At 36.1% G+C, this 20,296-nt stretch overlaps 1 protein-coding gene across 1 annotated transcript in view; it reads right to left on the reverse strand.

Moving 5' to 3' along the window:
- Positions 1–1,590: 1,590 nt before the first annotated feature.
- The window catches only part of LOC150088572 (zinc finger protein ubi-d4-like), a 232,773-nt gene continuing 214,067 nt past the window's right edge, over positions 1,591–20,296 (reverse strand). Inside the window, exon 9 of the mRNA XM_090370812.1 lies at positions 1,591–1,767. Within this exon, the coding sequence (XP_090226938.1) occupies positions 1,721–1,767 (47 nt within the window). The 3' untranslated portion in view covers positions 1,591–1,720. The remainder of the gene's footprint in view (positions 1,768–20,296) is intronic.

A 20,296-nucleotide genomic window follows, 5' to 3' on the forward strand; every position in this document is an offset into this window, starting at 1 on the left:
AAAAAAATAGAATAGAAAGGATGCAATCTAAAGAAGAATAAAAAAAAATAGATTGAATTATTATAAACATTCTGCTATGTGCTATTTAATTTTTTTAATGCTGTAGTAATTCCCTGCACATTTGTCTCCATCAGCCATTTACTATTGATAACTTATTTGACTGTGCATAGATAATGTCAAAATTTAGTAATAAACTATTCTCTTAAACAGCACAGATAAGGTAGTAACAAATGCTTATTTTTAAAACTACTTACTGAAAACAATTGGTAAATTATGAAACTAGCACATTACATTTGCAATAAACAAAGCATTTATGTAGAATTAACTCAAAAATAAAAATTATTATGCTAATCTGTTATCTAACAGGAAAAGTAAAAAAGAGGTAGTGCTACACAGAATTACAGGTACACAAATTCGCTGTGCTAGTGAAGTACACATTTAAAAAAAGTATTAAGAGGTAGTAATGTATAAATTGCACATACTGCATTCTAAAGAAGTGTGAAATGTTGCTTTTTTATTATTATTTTTATTTTTTTCTGCAGAAAAACCAGTCACTAATATCTAATTATGACAACACAACAGACTAATGTCTGTTCTATACATGGAAGCATTTTGGAGCAAAAAATACTTTTTTTCTGATATATAAAGTTTTGTTACTTAATAGGACACTGAAACAGATAACATTTTGCATCCATGTATTTTTTATTTCTTCAGTTCTCGTGCAGAAAGTTTACTTTGCATTTATCCAATAACACATTTTTTAACATTTGTGCCCCAAAAATATTTTGTAAATCGCAACTTCAAGAATAACGTAATACCTGAATCTTTACAGTAAATATTTAGTGTTGTGCAGAATGAAACATTGCACTCTGACAAAAGGGGTTTGCGTATTTAAAAAAAAAAAAAAAAAAAGTTAAATGCTGCTTAAAAAGTGTAATGTAACTAATAAATGTTAAGTAAATTATTAACAAAGAAACAACTTAATGTTACATGTTACTTTCAGCATAATAATACAAATAAAGCATAGAGAAAAAAAAAAAAGCATGATTCTCCTTGAAAGCAGTAAAAATAAGTTCTATAATTTTTTTTTTTTTATATTGAATATATATAAACAGGGAGGCATCTTAAAAATCCATTTAAAACAGGGTCAGTTGTTTGAAATTTGTAATGAAAGCAGATAAAAACTAACATGTCTTTTTTTTTTTTTTTTTTCTTTTTTCCTTAAGTAAAACATTAAACATGACATTTTAAACATAACCTCTAACAGAGTATACAAATGGCAAACAAATTACATATTCTGTGCAAAACATAAATAGCAATTAAAAATCAACCATAGCATGCACACACACATATGAACTGATACCAAACATTTATATTTTAAAATTCCAGCACTAAGACCAAATGTGTGAATATGATTTTCACATGTACATTTTCTAAACTGCAGTGTAATAGTGATTATTTAGTAAATATACAATGCAAGGAGGATCATACCTTCACCATTTTTCAAGAATGACAAAAAAATTGGGAGAATAACACAGATAACTAACCATAATATACATAAGCAGAACGAAAAAAATAAAAATCAGGGACCCCTGTCAACATCATGGCAGTGTCACAGCATTCTGGATACATAATCAAGTAAAGAAGCTTCCTTGAGATACAGTAGGAACATCACTTATAATGGTGACGAGAACATAATGAGGTCCGATTTCAACTGCTATTACTTTCTGCTATACTCCTCAATGCACAGGTGACAGCTCCAAGACCCTTAAAAAATGAATATTGCAACATAATGCAATTTAGTTAGATAAAATCCTCAAAGTACATGTGTATTCATGCATGCACTTATGAGAGAGAGAGAGAGAGAGAGAGAGAGAGAGAGAGAGAGAGAGAGAGAGAGGCATAAGCAAACACAAATTTTACCACCATCAAAACTAATTCTTTTGCTGCAAACTTACAATCAGTCTTTATATATTTTTGATGTTACTGCATGTATTAGAGGGCATTTACTAATCATAAAAATTGACAAGCCAACAGACAGCCGACAACTTTAAAAATATATCTGATCCTTAACATTTAATGAATTGTCACAGTTTGAATTAACTCACAGTTTTATAACCTTAGGGTTATAAAATAACAAATTCGTTTTAAAATGCAACAGAAAATGTTGTTTTGCATGACTTGGAATCTATAAAGCCAAACAACTATCCTACCTGCTTTGGACATCCAGAGATATAAATTAATTCTTAATATTCTTTAACAAAATAATCCTTCTTTCATAAGAATCATTGTGGTTAAACATTTTGAATTCTCAAAAGGTATAATACAGTAATACCTCACTTAACACACTAGATGTGTTCCAGTACTTTAGTTCGTTATAAAAACTTTGTTATCAGAGGTAGAAAAACTATAGCAAGAATATGTTCCTACACTTAAAAAAGATGTACAAATTGTTTAAAATAAATTTATTTGAAATGAAAACATACATATTATATTATAAAATATTAAAGAAAATTTCACAAGAGTCAAGTAAAAACAGTAAACTTAAAATCTATTAAGAAAAATAACACAAAACAACACTAGTGCTCAATTGATGACTTTTTTCAAAAATGCATCTAGGGTCGACTGTCTGGCTTTTTTCTTACGATCGTGTAGCATCTCACTATAACATTTAAAACGGATCTCTTCACAATGCAGCTTTGTTGAAAATCGGGATCATTTTCTGATAAGACATCTAAGGCGTGAGTCACTTCATTTTAACAATTAGACAAATCTCTGTTGCTAATATCCTCTCTGGGGGAATCTCTTCATTTTCTGAACTGTTTATTTGTTGCTCCATTAACACTTGGAGTTCCTAATTTGTTAGTGTCTCACCACTAAAATCCTGAAGGTCAGCTCATCATCATCATCATCAGCCATTTTCAATCCACTGCAGGATGAAGGCAACTTTCCAGTTCCTTCTGTTTTGAGCACTGGCCATCCATTTACTACCCACAACTCATGAATTTCATCTTCTAGCTCCTCTTGGATACCATTCTGTTATATTTTTAGTCCATCTGTCATCATGTCTTCAAAGCTGTGTCCTGCCCAAGACCATTTTAGTTCTTTAGTTTTGACAAGAATGTCCTTTACTTCAGCTATAAATCAGGTCAGCTATAAATCCCAAACATGGCTACTTAATAAATACTGAATGTTGACTTCTGCAAAGCCTATTGCATGTCCCATTTGAATAACTTCTGTGCTAATTGTAGGAACTTTGCATTCTACTCCACATTCTGTAACGTTTGGCCATATTTGATACCAAACACCATTAAGACACTGATCTGACACTTCATCGCAGGCTTCTTTGATACTGTTGATTGCTTTCATACTGTAATTTTTCTAGAAATCATTGATTGACTGTTGTGTTTCATCATTAGCCTCAATCAGTTGATCAAAAGTGAATCTCAGATAGCAGGCTTTAAAGGCTGCCATAACGCCCTGATCCATTGGTTGAAGCAGCAAAGTTGTGCTTGGCGGGAGAAACAGCACTTCAACAGGAATGCATGTTTAAAGTGAGCCAAGATCTGAAGGATGACCTGGTGCATTGTCAGTAGCAAAAGTGCCTTGGGTTCAAAATTATTTCATTTACAATAACATTGGACAGCAGGACAAAAATAGCTGACAAACCTATCGGTAAACAAGTTCATTGTCACCCAGGTCTTTCTATTCAATTTCCATATTACTGGCAAATTAGGTTTGGAGAATCCTTTCACAGCTCAAAGCATTTCAGAATGGTAAACAAGCATTGGTTTTAGCTTCATATCCCCAGATGCATTTGCACCCAACAACAGTGTTAATCGGTCCTTGGCTGCTTTAAACCCGGAAGCTCTTTTCTCATCTTGGGAGATGAAAGTTTTGGAAGGCAAGCATTTCCAGAATAGCCTGCTTTCATCCACATTGAATACCAAATTCTGCAGGTATTTTCCTCGTTCTATGGCTTGCAGTTGTGCAGGAAATTCTGTTGCTGCCTGGATATTGCCACTTGTGTCCTTGCTAGTCAGTTTAATGCTATGAATTCTTGAACGTTTTTTTGAATTTCTCAAATGAACCGCGAGAAGCCACAAAAGTCTCGGCTGTTTCCTCAGCTTCCTGGGACTTTAAATGGTTAAATAAGTTTAATGCTTTGTGTTGAATTATCACCCGGATGATTATTATTATTATTTGGTTTTTAGGAGCATTAGCAACTAAGGCCATATTGCTCCGGGGATATGCGGTGATCATTCCCTGACCTTTCCGCATCCTCCGTATTTGGTGGTCACGGGTTCGAACCCCGGTCTAATCAAGAAGCGTGTGCTACACACTGCTGCTCCTACCATATGATGTTGTGTCATATCATCCATCCAAACACAACATTTTTTTTTTTTTTTTTCGGCGCCTCTGTAGCCAGGAGCAGCAGTGCGTAGCACACACTTCTTGATCAGACCGGGGTTTGAGTCCGTGACCACCAAATACGGAAAGGTCAGGAAATGACCACCGCATATTCCTTGAGCAATATGGCCTTAGTTGCTAATGCTCCTAAAAACCAAATAACAACAACATTTTTTCATGTTTTCTATAATGCTACTACATGTGTGTGTTCATTTAGAAGTGGTAATGTCACGACAATTTAGCACAGACTGCATAACTTTATCAGCTTGATTTAAAATTGTTTTTAAAGTTGATTATGCTAACCCCAATGACTGCGCTATATGGCATTTCTTTTCTCCAGCTTCTATCCTCCTTATAACCTGCATTTTGGTTTCTAAAGATATTATTTTACATTTTTGTGACATATTGGGAAATTATCATTTAATAAAATATATAAAAACAACTACAGTAGGTATGCACAATATCAATGACAATTAACTACTGTTCCCTATACAATGAAGTGAGTTACAGGTACGTCAAACTTTCACATGTGCCGTAGGGTGTTTTTTGCCGACTTCATTATAAAGGAGCCTTGTCACCAGAGGTATTACTGTATTTAATGAAATGGGGGGAAGGGGTAGAATTAAAGGGGAAAAACAAAAAATCTTATTTTTTTAATTCATTAAGATTAAACACCAGCAACTGATTATAAAAGAACCCTTATTCCACCCTTAATTTTCTTTAACTTGGGGGCCAACGTTTAGAAATCTAATATTTAAGAAGGTTAATAATGTTACTCTTCAAATACTAATGAACACATATCAAATACCAATGAAAGCATTTAATAACAAATGTTAAGGAATAGTGCTTTCCCCTTCTTCAAGTTAATATTAGCAAAGTTGTTTTTATATAAAAGGGTATTACAAAACAGAAAGTACAACTGCCTGGTGCAGTTGTATATGCTCAATGCTAACTTAGACCATTTTAACTACTCAACATGTAACACAAACAAGATAAAAAAAAAAAAAAATTATATTTTACATAATAATAACAACAGGCAGACCAGTTCTGGTCTCTCTCTCTCTCTCTCTCTCTCTCTCTCTCTCTCTCTCTCTCTCTCTCTCGAGCATTTAAATGTTGAATAATTGTAACAATGGCATGAATGATTAGGCTTAAATCTAAATAAAACCATGAAATTAACATGCAGCAGCTAATTTCTTGGAAAAAATTCCTTTTGATGTATTTGTCCATGAGAAAAATGTATGTCATCACTTAAAGTGAAAATTGCTGAGAGCCTCTTTAGCTAAACTAATTAGCCATTTCTTCTGAATTTGTAACATTTTAAGAATTATCTCTTCCCTCCAGAAACACATGGCCTGCTCTTACACAATCTCCAGCTTTCATAGAACTTGAAAATGTTAAAGGATTACTTATATACATTTTTCTAAAATGCCATTAAACAATTCACAAAATTCAAATGCCATTCATTTGAATTTTGTGAATCGGTTCACCAGAACTCAAGGTATTGTACTGGTCACAAAAATGTATCACATGCTCTAATCACATTACTAGTGAGTGCTCAGCACAGATTAGTGGTGGGAGTGTGGGAAGTGCCTCTTGTGGAAGCCGTCACTTCCCGTGACCGATCAGATTTACTTGGTTGTAGGTGTCCCCATGGATGTTTCACATCTAAAACATAGCTGCCATTTTGTGATCATCGCTGAATCCTATCTGTCACCCTGAAGGAGTGCTGCTTAGTGCTGTTCTTGAACCACTCCAGCAATCTTCAGTCATCTAGAAATTTGATACCAAGCCCTCTATCTTTCTGTCAATAAAATTTGTTCCCTATAATCCAAATAAAAAACATTTCAAAATTATTTCCAACACCCAGCTCATAAGTGCCTCTGTCAACATAGTGAACCAGGTTGTTCAGTCATGATTTTTCCCTTCAACAAACCATGATGCATTTCCTTCAGAATTCCATTTCAATCTAAATGACTGTGTATTGCACTGTTGATCATCTACATGTTTTCCTACAACTGAATGGTCTGTTGTTACTTTACTCTTAGAATTACCTTTACATATTGGCAATAAATTGGCACTTCTTTATCTAAAGGAAGCACTTCCAAGTCCAATAATACACATGCAATTAATCTTGATAGTTAAATATACTCTCTTGCCATCTCCTTCAAAATTATTGGGTTTATGCCATCAATTCCAAAAGCTTTATGTGACCTTCAGGCTCAAAAGATTTTCTCATAAACAATCTTCTGTAATTGAAACATTGTTAATTTCATACTGCTCAGTTTCACTTACACATACTCCTTAAATATCAATGCAAAATGTGTATAATTCATCTGCACCATCAACGGGATTATCTATGACTTTCCCACCTGTAATGAAAGAGCTCAATCCGATTCATTTTCTTCTTCTTTGTATCTACACATAGGAAATTCCTTGTCCCTATTCTTTTCTCTCTTAGTCAATGATTTCTCATAATCAGACTCTGCCAGCCTAACCATTTATGCAGTACTATTTACAGGTCAATTTATAGCTGTTGCAAGCTGTTTTCACTGCTCTATGGCTTTCCTATCTAAATTATTTTCTCAATGGTATACAGACACATTTGTAATTTGACACAATGATAGTATTCCCTCTCTATTCTACAATGAAAATTAATATAGAGAAGATATGATCAAAATTATTCTGTCTTAGCTCTTTACATGGATGCTTTATGTTACAGTTGTGCTATGGTCTTTTTTTTATGTATATGTGTGAATGACTGGTGTATGATAAACTATTTTCATTTTTACTTTAGTAGTGAACAGCAACATGCACACACCTTTGTTAATTTGTTCATCTGCTCCAGTATTTCATCCAATTGTTCCTTCTTAAATTTATTTAAAATACCATAACACCAAACAGAAGTTCACGGCAAAAATCCCCCTTTCTCAATCATTTCATATTTATGATCCCTTATGAGTGCCATCTGAGCAAGAGCAGCTCAATGCTTGAGCGCATGTTCCAGCAGCAGACAACAAAACGACATCCCCCAGAAAAGTGATCCTTTGTCTCACATTCGATTGTGATGGAAATGAGAAATATATTGTGCAAAAAAGAACAGGTGGAAAAGGACCAGGGTATGTCTGCCGGGGTCTAAAGTTGATGGCATTTTAGAGTAGCTATCTATCTTTTAAGCACTGTTGTACATTTTGGTACTAATGATATCAGACTGGGAGATCTGAGCATTTAACTAACAAGTACAGAGCAATTTTGGTGAAAAATTGCTAGTTAGGATTGAGATCAAAAGTGTCTGCAATTCTGCCTAAACTCGACAGAAGGGAGTACATGATGAGAGCCTTGTCAATCAATTCAGTCCTGCGAAGGAGGACTGTGCAAGGCTCATAGGGTAGAATTTTCCAGAACAGTCTGTGCTCATTAAAAGGAGAGAGAGAGAGAGAGAGAGAGAGAGAGAGAGAGAGTGTTTTTACAGCGATGGGATACACTTAACTAGAAGAGGTGCAAGAATATTTGCTGATGCTATCAAGGCAGTATTAGGTGGATCAGAAAAATGCTAGCCTGAGTGAATACAGACTAACAGATTAAGAGCAGCCACAGGCAGAGGCGAAAGTGATTCTTGCACTACTTTTAATGAAACATGCAACAGACTGACTGGAAAAAAAAAACAGAAAGAAAAAAAAAATTATGTAACAGGTACATAATGAGTTGCTGCCGCTCTACTCTGAGACTGATAGTGTCACAGTGGCAGCCGTTAAAAACGTCTTTACTGCAGGAACTCATTATGAAACTAAAATTAGGTGTAAAGTTACCATTTTGCGTATATGTTCATGAAGACGTGTATTATAATTCCGATACCGAATTATTTTAGGAAATTGTCTTTTCACCCATTTCCTTTTTGATAATGAGCAGTAAATTGTGTAAGAGTTATATCTTTTAATGTTTCACCCCATTATTCATATTTATCATTTTTCATATTTAAAAAATACTATCTTTCCATATATCCAAAGACTCACTATCAAACTATCAACTTGTTGTTCATCCAATTCAGCTTTTGATTTACATAATTTCTGACGCTCATGTGGCCATACCATTGGCACGTATTCAATTGCTCTTGAAGACACGGACATTGGGTATCATAATAAATATTAAGCTGCCTCTTGTGAACCCATCTGCACAGAATTCAATACATCTACACTTAATTCTCGTGTTAGATCAGTTATACCCATATCAGGATATTCTTCTTGTAGCCCTATAATTTTCCTTTGCAGGTTGCTTATTCCTCTGTTAGTTTTATTCACATATTCAACTACATATGCTGCACATGAATATTCTTCTATGACAAATTATAAATCTGAATTAGCTTGAGCACTACTAAAATTCAAGGATTGTAATTATTCATAAATTTCTCTTTATTTTGCAGTTAAGAAATACACATGGTCGTTTGATATCAGCCCTCAAAATATTTATTCTTCTTCTGATTGGCATTGATTTGATTTAAGGAATTCTTCGAAATTAACATGATTATCTAATTTTAATGAGTCATGCATTTTACGATAAGCTAATCTTCAACTGTCATCTGTGGCCATCAGTATCAATATACGAGTTTGCAACATTGGCCAAAAAGGTGCTTCAAATCGACATTCGCGTTGGTTTGCGTTATTATTTTTATAACAGGTAAAAGTATGTTTATGTTGCTATAAATTTGAATAATCTGAAGTTTTCTCTATAGAACATAAATGCATCTACCATTTGGATTGTTTCTTCCATCCTACCTTCTTTTTCTTCTAATGGTGCAGAGGGTGCATTGTTCATCCATAGTAATATATGTGCATGTGGACTTCCTTGATGCTGAAATTCAATGCGTTTAAAGAAATTCATAATAGCTCCCAAAGGACTATAGGTTTTGGATTTAAATATTTTGAGTATACTCTCAATAATTTTATTAAAGTATGTGGCACATGTTCATTTATTAATGTAGCTCTTTCCATATAAGGTAAATCCATAACGTCATTAGTTGTAATTTCTCGTTTATATCTGAATTTGTATAACATACATAGAATACGGGCCATGCTGGTTCACACGCACTCAACCACTCAACGTCAAGAACATTGCAGGTTTTCCGAATTGACGAATCATGGCAAACACATCTCGTTTACGTTGACTCCAATAATATGCTGAATTGGGAACTGATTTTAGAAATGCCAAGTTACACTCTAATGACTTGTTTATAAATTTTTTCGATTCCAATATAGAATGAGTAATGTTAACTGTTATTCCTACTGACTTAAATGCAATTTGCAAATTTTCTGCAGTACACATTCGCATAATTTTCATTGCCATATATAGCAAATGTTGGGGAGTTACTCCACGATGATCAGATCTACGAATTTCATTCGATGCCATCATAAAGGGAGAAACTTTCTGGAAAAGAAAGTTCTTCTGCATGTCTATCAAATATGGAACTTGTTGGAGATGATTTCTGACTCGATGCTATACATAAATATTTATCTTCAGACCATAATAATGTTTGTTGTTGAATTAACAATAGTTCATCATTACCGCTGACAGGTTCCACAATTTCATCTGAATGTTCCTGTTCACTATCATCATTTGTCCCCAAGAAATTGTCCCTCACTTTTATGCTGTAGAATTTATACAAAGGTGAATTTATCAAATACCATAACCATATTTTCACTATTTTCTTCTGCACACATCCTTGTAGATATGATTTATTTACGAGTCTTCGTTTTATATGTACATTAATGGAATAATCGTCATCTAATTCTGTAGGTAATTGATGAACCATCGTATTTACGTTAACTGATACATTTATTACTTGTCCAACGATCCCATATTGTCCATGTTCAATACGTAAACGACGAATTTGCATAAAGGGTAATCGTGGTGATATCAAATGCTCAGTTACAACATCCAGTGGAGTCAAATGAGTAGGATATGTTGGACATATAAATCCATTTGACGTGACTATAGTTGATATCTGTCCCTCTTTTAATGAATTATGACATGTATTACACGTCATGAAAGCACTCACACTCACTTGTAAATGAAATTCATTTTGAAGTAATTCATATGAAGGCATTGGAAATGGTTTCAAATCTAGTTGAAACCATAAACAACCAAAAACATTACTACTAAATTCAAATGGGTTTTTGTACACTAGTTTTTCAAACTTACTGTCAACTCGTGTAGACACTATAGGGATGTAATCAGGAATCTCATTATTAGCCATTTCTAATTTCGCTTTTTTACATGCACGATATTCCTTCATTCGTTCTGCTGGAGTGTATCAGGCATAGTAGAACTCTGTGGTTGAATTTCATTATTATTCGGAATAGTTTGAATTTCTAATTTCCTTTTCTTCCATTCACGATATTCCTTCATTATTTCAGCTCGAGTTTTTTTGGGTGCAGTTTGAGAACTTCCAGGCATAACGAAACACTCTTGTTGAATTTCCTCTGGATTCACATTTCTGTCCAACTTTCCCTTCTTTCTTTCACGATATTCCTTCGAACGCTGGGCTGTAGATTTTGGCAGAGTCACTCGTGTAATCATTATGCTGATATAAGGTATAACGTAGTGCGTCACTGCTCAATTGTACTTGCTGTGTCACTACAACTTGTTGCGTAACTGCACTTGTTGCATCACTGCACACAAGTATAATGCACGAGCATCGGGTTTTGTGACGATTTCTAGGTAACGTAACACTTTTTTCCAAATAACGGTAGTAAAAATGTTTTTAACGTCAAAAGTGTCATGGTTTCAAGATCTGCTAGGAATCTTCATGGAACAAGCACAGATATGGGCTGTTTTAATTTTGAGATAAAGGCAGCTGGTTCTTGTTGCACAACAATGTCTCGCCAATTCCACACTTGTTGTGAGGCATTGCTGATGAAATATAATATTGTACAGATCAACCATCTACCCTACTCTCCCAGTCTAGCACCAGTCCAAGGTTTGTGTGAGATCCAGGTTGATGATGTCCACAAGCCATCTGTCAGGTCTGGTTTGTCACAGTAGTGGGGAAGTGTCACGTCCAGTCATTACCAATCCAGCAGAAAAGTGTCAGGAGCAGTTTTTTGAGAAGGTGTGGAGATCAATGTCAAGCTTCTGGTTATTCTTCTAGGGTGAATTGAGGGATTGTTAAGATACTGGTCTGCAGACATTTCCTTATAGTACAAAGCTCTTGGACAAACTGGGAGAAGCCATGGTATTTTTGTTCTTTGTTGATGAGGTATTGTTCATTGTCTGGTATTTGTTGGATTCTGGTGAAGAAGACTGATCTTAAGTCTTCACAGAGTGGGCATTCATAGAAGAGGTGCTTCCAAGTTTCATTTAGTCTGCAGAGGCAGTGGGATTCACCCACAATACTCATTGAGGCAAGTTTGTCATTTATTGACCAGTAGCCTCAGAGGAGGATGGTGGTGGGCAGACCTGGGCAGAACCATGGAGGAGTCTTGGAAAAAAAACTGGGCGATGCTTGGTATGAATTTTTTTGTAATGGGTTCCTTGGTTGTCTCTGTCCATCTTCTCCAGAGTTGGATTAATTTCATTGCAATTCTTTTCTGCTCCTGTTTGATATTATTTGATGGGTCATAGTATATTGTGGTTACTGTCAGGCAGAACCAGGGGTCAGCAGACTTCTTCCTCTTTTCCAAGGTGAAAACTGCCCTCAAAGGAAGAGATTTCAGGATGTTCAGGACAAAGAAAATTTTAATTGCTAAATTGAACATCGTCTCTTTAGATGCCTTTGCTGACTCTTTTCAGAAACTTTTAGAATAATAAGTGCATTCAATCAGGTGGTGATTACTTTGAATAATAACAGAACCATTTTTGAGCTCCTTCATTTCTGTTTGCTTTTTATTGCAGCAATCCAAGGACTTCATTGCCACATCACATTGTCACACAAAAATATAACATCAACAGTTATAATACTGATATAGGTTATACTTGGAGGTTTTCTATGTAGTTTCATAGCAATGTAATCAGTATCAGAAGAGGCCTATAAACTATAATTCATAGCAATACAAACATGTTGTAATAATGTAACTTTATCAAGTAATACATAATAATCTAAAAGAGCTGTTGTTAAATAAGTAGACATTATGAGGATATCAGAGACATGGTGCCAATCAGATAATAAAGGATTCAGAATTAAAATATAGGGAGTACAATGTGTACAGGAGGAAGTGGGGGACGGGGGTTATGGTCTTAGTTTAAGACTTAAATAAAATCTAATGAGTGGCAGCACAATGTTGAATCAGTGTTGTGTGACTTAAGCACTGGGAAAACAAAAATTAGAGGAGTGTGCTATAGGCCTAATTAGTATTAGTACTAATAGTGCAAATGATGCAAGAAAGTAAGCTTACACAGTATCAACAAAAAAAAAAATCCCATTTCACCAATCCACCTCCTCAAATATTTTCTCTAGACCTTCCTTGAATTTATTCAAACTATCCACTCCCAACAACAACAAATGGAAACTTGTTCTAGCAATCAACCAACCATTGGATGAAGGCAAACTTTAGTGTATCTGTAACCATCTTTCCTGAATTTATATCCTCTCATGTGCAGAGTCTGAGCAAGAGGAAGAATCCCATCAGCACTAAGTTTGCTCAAGCCATTCAAAGACAAACTCCTCAAGCAGATCACCTCACAGGTGCCTAGTCACCAGATGCTCTAATTTGCAGAACTGAAAACGTTCTTAGCAAGAACACATCTTTGTTCCCCTCATCAATCTCAATGCCCTTCTCTGTACCCTTTCCAACAGCTCTATATCCTTCCTAAAATGAGGCCTCCAAACCTGTATGCAGTACTCAAGATGTGGCCTAATCATTGCCTTAAACAATGGGATAATCACCTCCTTATCCCTGCTAGCAAAATTCCTGTATATCATTGACAAAACCACATGAGCTGTCCTGGCAGCCCATCTGCACTGATCAAAGAACTTCATATCAGACTTCAAATTAGCCCAGGATCCATTTTCATTTTCCACTACCCCTTTTCATTTTCCAATATCAATTGTGTGGTAATACAGTATGTAATACATACTGTAAACAACATTTGCATTATGCAAATGGGGTTTTATTTCACATAGAGGAGCTGGTCATCTTGAATTTGTGGAGGGAACAGTGAATGCTGAGGTGTACAAGGATATTCTGGACACAAAATTACTTCCCACAACTAGAGATCACTGGATGTTACATTTTGCAATAGCCCAATTGCATTTTTCAGGACAACTCCATTCCATGTCACAGAGCCAAAACTGTACTACTTCATAAATTTAGCAAAAGTTTTAAATTTATGAAACATTGTACTCTTGCTTAAATAAATGTAATTTATTTCACTGTCTTAACTCTACACAGATGCAAAAATGGTCGAAGGATAAATCAATTTGCACAATAGCATGGCCTGGGAACAGTCCAGACTTCAATCCAATTGAACCCCAAAACACTTAGAGTTGCAGGAGATTAATCCACGTTTGGTAACATGAAACTTCCCATGGAATACATTCAGAACCCTATCCAGCTGATACCACAACAATGTGCAGTAGTCATCAAAAGGTATGGGGGGGGGGGAAGAGAATGTATTTTTTTGTGTTTTTCGGCTATATAGCTGCCTGTCTTTATTCACTTTGCTGCTCATTCCAATAGAAGCAGTGCAAGATTCACTTTCACCTCAACCAGTGGCTACTGTTAATCTATTAGTCCATGTATCTCCCCCCCCAAAGCTAGCAGTTTTCCGACCCACATCAATCATACTCCATGATGGAAGAGATAGGGAGGGTTTACCGGAGACTAAATCTGGAGACTAAACATAGGCTCCACCACTTCAAGTCTCCAATAAGCAAAGGGGTGGTACTGCACCAGTTGATGAGAGTCACCTACCACCTAGTATTTCCTGGTAACACACAGGGGCAGCATTCCTCCGTGTAGTGAGGGCACCACACCTTGACCCCTGCTTATGTTGGTTCACACCTGGGTGGTCACTCACAGTGTGCTAGGCTGCTGTATTTCAGGATTTGCACATGGGGGGTTACACTCAGGGTTACTAACAGTCCCACCATCGAGAAGGTGCAATCAGAAGATTTGGCTGTCACAGACCAACTGGACTTCGCCGAAATTAGGTTCATTCACCGAGTGTCACCTGAATATCAGTTCCATCAGCATTTTAGACTCCCAGGCAGCAAGGCACAGCTTGACATTTGAGAGAATGTCTGCAACACCCTTAAAGTTGTTGTTGTTTGGTTTTTAGGAGCATTAGCAATAAGGCCATATTGCTCCGGGATATGCGGTGGTCATTCCCTGACCTTTCCGCATCCTTCGTATTTGGTGGTGATGGGCTCGAACCCTGGTCTAATCAAGAAGCGTGTGCTACGCACTGCTGCTCCTTCCCACATGGCTACGGAGGCGCCCACCCTTAAGGACCATGTCTGCAGTGATGTCAAAAGGCATTCCAGTCAGCCTGATCAGTCTTCCACTGCAGTAACCTAAAAGGAAGACACGGTCTCCCACTATGTAAGAAAGCTATCATAGGGAAGTGATCACTCCCATATGGGTTTTTTATCCACCTCCCAGGTAAGTGAAGGAAGGAGATGGGAGCAGACAGAAAGATTAATGGCAGAAAATGCATAGGTATATATGTGGAAGAGGTTGTTTGTTACCACATTTAGGAGGGATTTTCGGTATTAATATATGTGTATAAATATAGTGACTTCATACTTGAAGTGTGTTTAAATTATGTTAGGGTGTCTCCGTAGCCAGGTGGGCAGGAGCAGCAGTGCGTAGCACACGCTTCTTGATTAGACCGGGGTTCGAGCCCGTGACCACCAAACACGGAGGATGCGGAAAGGTCAGAGAATGATCACCGCATATGACTGGAGCAATATGGCCTTAGTTGTTAATGCTCCTAAAAACCAAAAAACAACAAATTATGTGAATTTAAAATAACTAATTCAAATCAAAAGGAATCAAAGATCAGACAATCTGTTTAAACATGTCAAATTTACCCAGAAATGAAATATTTTATTTGATAAAATTTCTTGTACAAACCAATTACATTAATTTCCAAGATAAAATTTACAAGCAGATATTCGGGTTACCAATGGGACTGCTTGAGTGGATTGGTGGCTGAAATTTATCAAAATAAGATAGAGCAGATATACTTAACACCACATCTCCCTAATATAACTTTCAATGGCAGATATCTTGATGATATCTTAATAATTACTAATAAATATATAGTACAGAAGGTCCTGGATACATTTAATAACATTCATACTCGACTTAAGTTCACTCTAGAAATGGAAATCCCGCATTACAAATCCATAAATTTTCTAAATTTTACTTTAACCAGAATTAATGAAAACCTATTTTTTAAAATTTATAGGAAGTCAACGACTATCGGGAAATTCTTGCACTGTTCGAGCTACCACCCTTTTACATATAAAAAGAGCATTATTTTTAACCAGTTTCATAATGCGTATAGATACAGCTCTACTCAAGAATCCTTATTAGATGAGCTCACGGAACTGACAAAAAGATTTTTAAATAGGGGTTATTCATTAGGTACCATTATGCAGATTAGTCAACAGGTGAAATATAAATTAGAGACAGGTACAATGAATGACAGGGTGGATCACAAACATTTTATTAAAGTTCCGTATATACAACATTGGTATAGACAATTTATTAACATATTTCAGAACATTGAATTTACCATGAATTTACCAAAACCCATGAGTAAGTTTCATGCTATCTTGAAATATAGGGCATATGTAGTTCCTACCATGGAAGCTCACAATATTGTTTACAATATTTCTTGTGGTGGATGCAATTCTACTTATATTGGCTCGACCCAAAAATTTTACTTTCGGTAAGGTTACAGCAGCATTTGACATCAGTTAGAGCAGGTAGGGTGGGTGCATCTGAGCTCGCATTTTATGCAATCACTGATGGACATGTGTTTCTTTTTAATGAATCCAAGGTTCTTAATAAACAGTGTGAATATTTTAAATTATTAATTGCCGAAACATTAGAAATGAGATTAAATATTAATTCTATTAATGTACGCAGAACTTATAATATTTCGGACTCGTGGACTCTTACGAGCATGCATGTATCCCATGCATTTTTCTTCTCTGCCATATGTCTCATTAGTTCATCTGACAACCATTTAGGCCTGAACCTTGAACAATATTTCTTGGTTGGTATGTAAAGCCTGATAGCTTCCAAGATTAGTTCCTTGAATGCTTCCCATTTTGAATTTGCTGTTGGTAACATCATCAGTTGGTTCCACTGTATAGAATTTAAATACTGTCTCAGCCATCGTAGTTGCCTTTACGAAAGCAATAACCCTTCCCTTTACCCCTGATGGTAGTTATCGCTTTAAGTAAATCCCACTTCAGCACACTGTGATCACTGCCACCTAGTGGTTCCTTTATCTGCAGATTCTTAATGCATGAAGAATCACTACTGATAATCAGATCAAGAGTATTACTCCCTCTAGTTGCCTCCCGAATATGCTGGTGTAGAAAACAATCATCCAATAAATCCACAAAAGCCTTGCTAGTGTGTGAGTGACCAACCCACAAATTCCAGTCAATATCTGGGAAATCAAAATCATCCCCCATTATAAGACTCTCTGATTTACTGCCCATTCTATTTCCCTGTACAGTATCTTATTATACTCATCAGAGTCATTAGGCCTATAGCACACTCCTACTCTCAATTTTGATTTACCCATGCTTATGTCACACCAAACTGACTCGACACTGCCCTGTCCATCGATGTCGACTGGCTTCACGTCCTTCGATTTTATGTGTTTTTTAACTAATAGCATAACCCCTCCTCCCTTCCTATCCTGTCTATCCTTTCTGTAGACGTTGTACTCCCCAAATTCCAGTTCTGCATTCCTTATATCTGTGTGACACCATTTCTCTGATATCCCAACAATATCTGCCTTTGATGTTTTGAGCAAAACCTCAAATTCATCAAATTTATTTACTAAACTCCTAGCACTGGTGTACATGCAAGTATACACGCACCTGTTTCCAATCTTAGCTACCCTAACACAACCCATGTGTTTACTTGTACTGCAATGACTTCCAGCAGTCTCTGAAATAACCTGCATATTGTTTTTCAGGCTTCTGCTCATTCCAATAGAAGCAGTGCAAGAATCTCTTTTACCTCTGCCAGTGGCTACTGTTAATCTTTTTGTCTTTGTCTCCCCCCAAGCTAGCAGTTTTCCGACCCACCTAACACTGCCTCGATAGCATCAGCAAATATTCTTGCACCCTTTCTATTTAAGTGTATCCCATCCCTGTAGAAGCAATCTCTCCTGTTAACAAGTACAGTCCAGGCTGAAAAAAATTCTACCCCTTGAGCCTTGCACAATCTTTCCAGGGCCGAACTGATCGACAAGGCTCTCATCATATACTCCCTCCTATCGTGTCTGGGCAGAATTGCAGACACTTTCAAATTCAACCCTACTTCACGGCTTTTTTTCAACAGTAACCTGTACTTGTTAAGTAATTCCGCTGGTCTCCTACTCTTAATATCATTAGTGCCAACGTGTACAACTATATCACCTTTTGTGCCCTTAAAAGATGATATCCGCTCTACAACGTCATCAACCTTTGCCCCTGGCAGACATACCCTGGTCCTGTTCCACCTATCCTTTTTACAAAGCATGTTCCCCGTTTCCCTGACAATAGAGTCACCAACAACTACTAGTTCCTGTGGGACCAGTGCATTCTGCCTTGGGGGCAGAATGCACTGGTCCCACAGGAACTGATGATGGGCCCCTCATCAAGCTCTCAGCTGCCCACATCAACGCCAGAGATTGTACTTGGTCATCTTGCACCACAGATTGTTTTGCATCATCAAGAATTGTCAAATGAAGATCTGTTTGCACTGGAGCAGCATCGCATTCAAAAGGAGGAGACAGCAGCGAGAAAAAGCCCAGAACCTAAGAAGAACGAAGCCTGACAGTGAAAGGAATATCGAAAGCATAAAATCTGTTAGCTGATGAAGACCCTAATCTTGAAAGAAGCTCTAAAGTGCAACCTAAAGTTACTCTGGAACTTGGTTGCTACTGTGAGTTCCACCTATCTGTTCTGAATCCGAGGGAAAAGAATCTGACCGTGATGACCACTCTCATCAATCTGCCTAAGACCACCCTCCACCCCATTCTCTCTTCTCTCACAATTGTTACTTGTGCTGTACTGTACATGTTGGTTATAGTGAACGTACTTTTTCTTACTGTACAAAAAAAAAGTAAATCAATAAAGATGAATGAATCTCTTTGGTTGCTCATCATTTTCTTTATAGTGCCCAGTCTTTCAACCAAAGAAAACGAATGGTATATACCAGTAGGGGTACCTTAGCTGGATTCGGGAGTTACTCTCAGAGGCCTATAATTGCATTTTTTGATGATTATTTACATAACGCATGAATTTAAATTGCACAAGACGTTCTGGAACATAACCCTCGTGTAAATTAAGAAGTCACTGTACCAACAATGATGACATTAATGTATGTGCAATTTAGGTATTAATGCACATGTGTATACAATCAGACCTTTATATAAGGAAATCGATTGTTTCTTTGAAAAAATTCATTAAACAGAAATTTCATTATAAAGAAATATAACCTTTTCAGCAATGAAAAATACTGTAAATTCAGAAATATAGTAAAAGATGGGAAATAAATCAGAAATAAGTGGGAATGAATAAATTTTTTTAAAATAATTAATTTCTTAATATATACATATTAAGAAACGATTACTTACATGATGCCCACAATTTATTAGTACACTTAAGAATTATGTTGTAAAATATTTGGTTATTTTTTTGCTGTACATTGGATTCTACTGTACACCATTCATAAAAATGTTCACATTTGTTTAAACGCGCAAATATATTTTCTGTTACATTTTCTTCCCACTGAAGGTCCGGACACAAAATTTCAAATACTGCCAACATTTCTTGTTTGGAAGTTTTATGTTACCTTCATTTTCATCTAACTCATTGTCGATATTATCCAGTTCTTTGAATACGCTCCAAAATGTTGGTGTCACTTGGATATTTAGCTACTATGAATTCATTTATCAACTCCTAAAAATTCGTCAAGAACAATTTCTTCACTGATCAAACCTCGCTTAGAACTCTTCCCAAGATTGCTAAACGTCTTGTAGTAGTTCATCACTGTTAATTAGCGTTTTAGGATTTGCTAAAATGCTGTTGCTATAGATTCTATAACAGAATCTATTGGTTGGTTGGTTGGTTTCTATTCTCAGCATAATTTTTTTCAGTATGCACCTTGGGTAGTGCATTTACAAATTCTTGATAATGCCTTGGTCCATTGGCTACTGCAGTTTAGACGAGGTATTCGGGGAAAGAAACCAAGCTTCACACTTGTAAGTCTCAAAATTACCAAAAGAAAGTTGGCGGGGAAGTTGTCGACAATCAATGCAATTTTTCTGTTTTCCTTTGTCATCTTTCTATCGAAATTTAATATCCACTGTTCAAAAATTTGGACAAAGAATATTACAACTTTCTGAAAGTGATAAAGCCCAAGAAACCTATAGGGAAACAGAAATCCAAAGAAGAAAAAAATTAGTCAAGAAACACTTGTCATGATGAACCGAAGACGACAAATGAAGAGCAAGAAAAACACTGACAGGGAGAAAATTGAGTATACTGAGTTATGCAAAGCCATTAGAAAGAGACTCAGAGAGGACATAAGAAAATTTAACACAAGAAAAGTAGAACAAGCATTAAGGGAAAACAAAGGATTTAAATCAGCAGCCATGAGCAGTAATACAGAAAGATAAATGATACTGAAACTGAAGAATAGCGATGTGTACT

Source organism: Mastigoproctus giganteus, chromosome 3, assembly GCF_048544385.1.
Source record: "Mastigoproctus giganteus isolate SK-2022 chromosome 3, ASM4854438v1, whole genome shotgun sequence".
Classification (NCBI taxonomy): Eukaryota; Metazoa; Arthropoda; class Arachnida; order Uropygi; family Thelyphonidae; genus Mastigoproctus; species Mastigoproctus giganteus.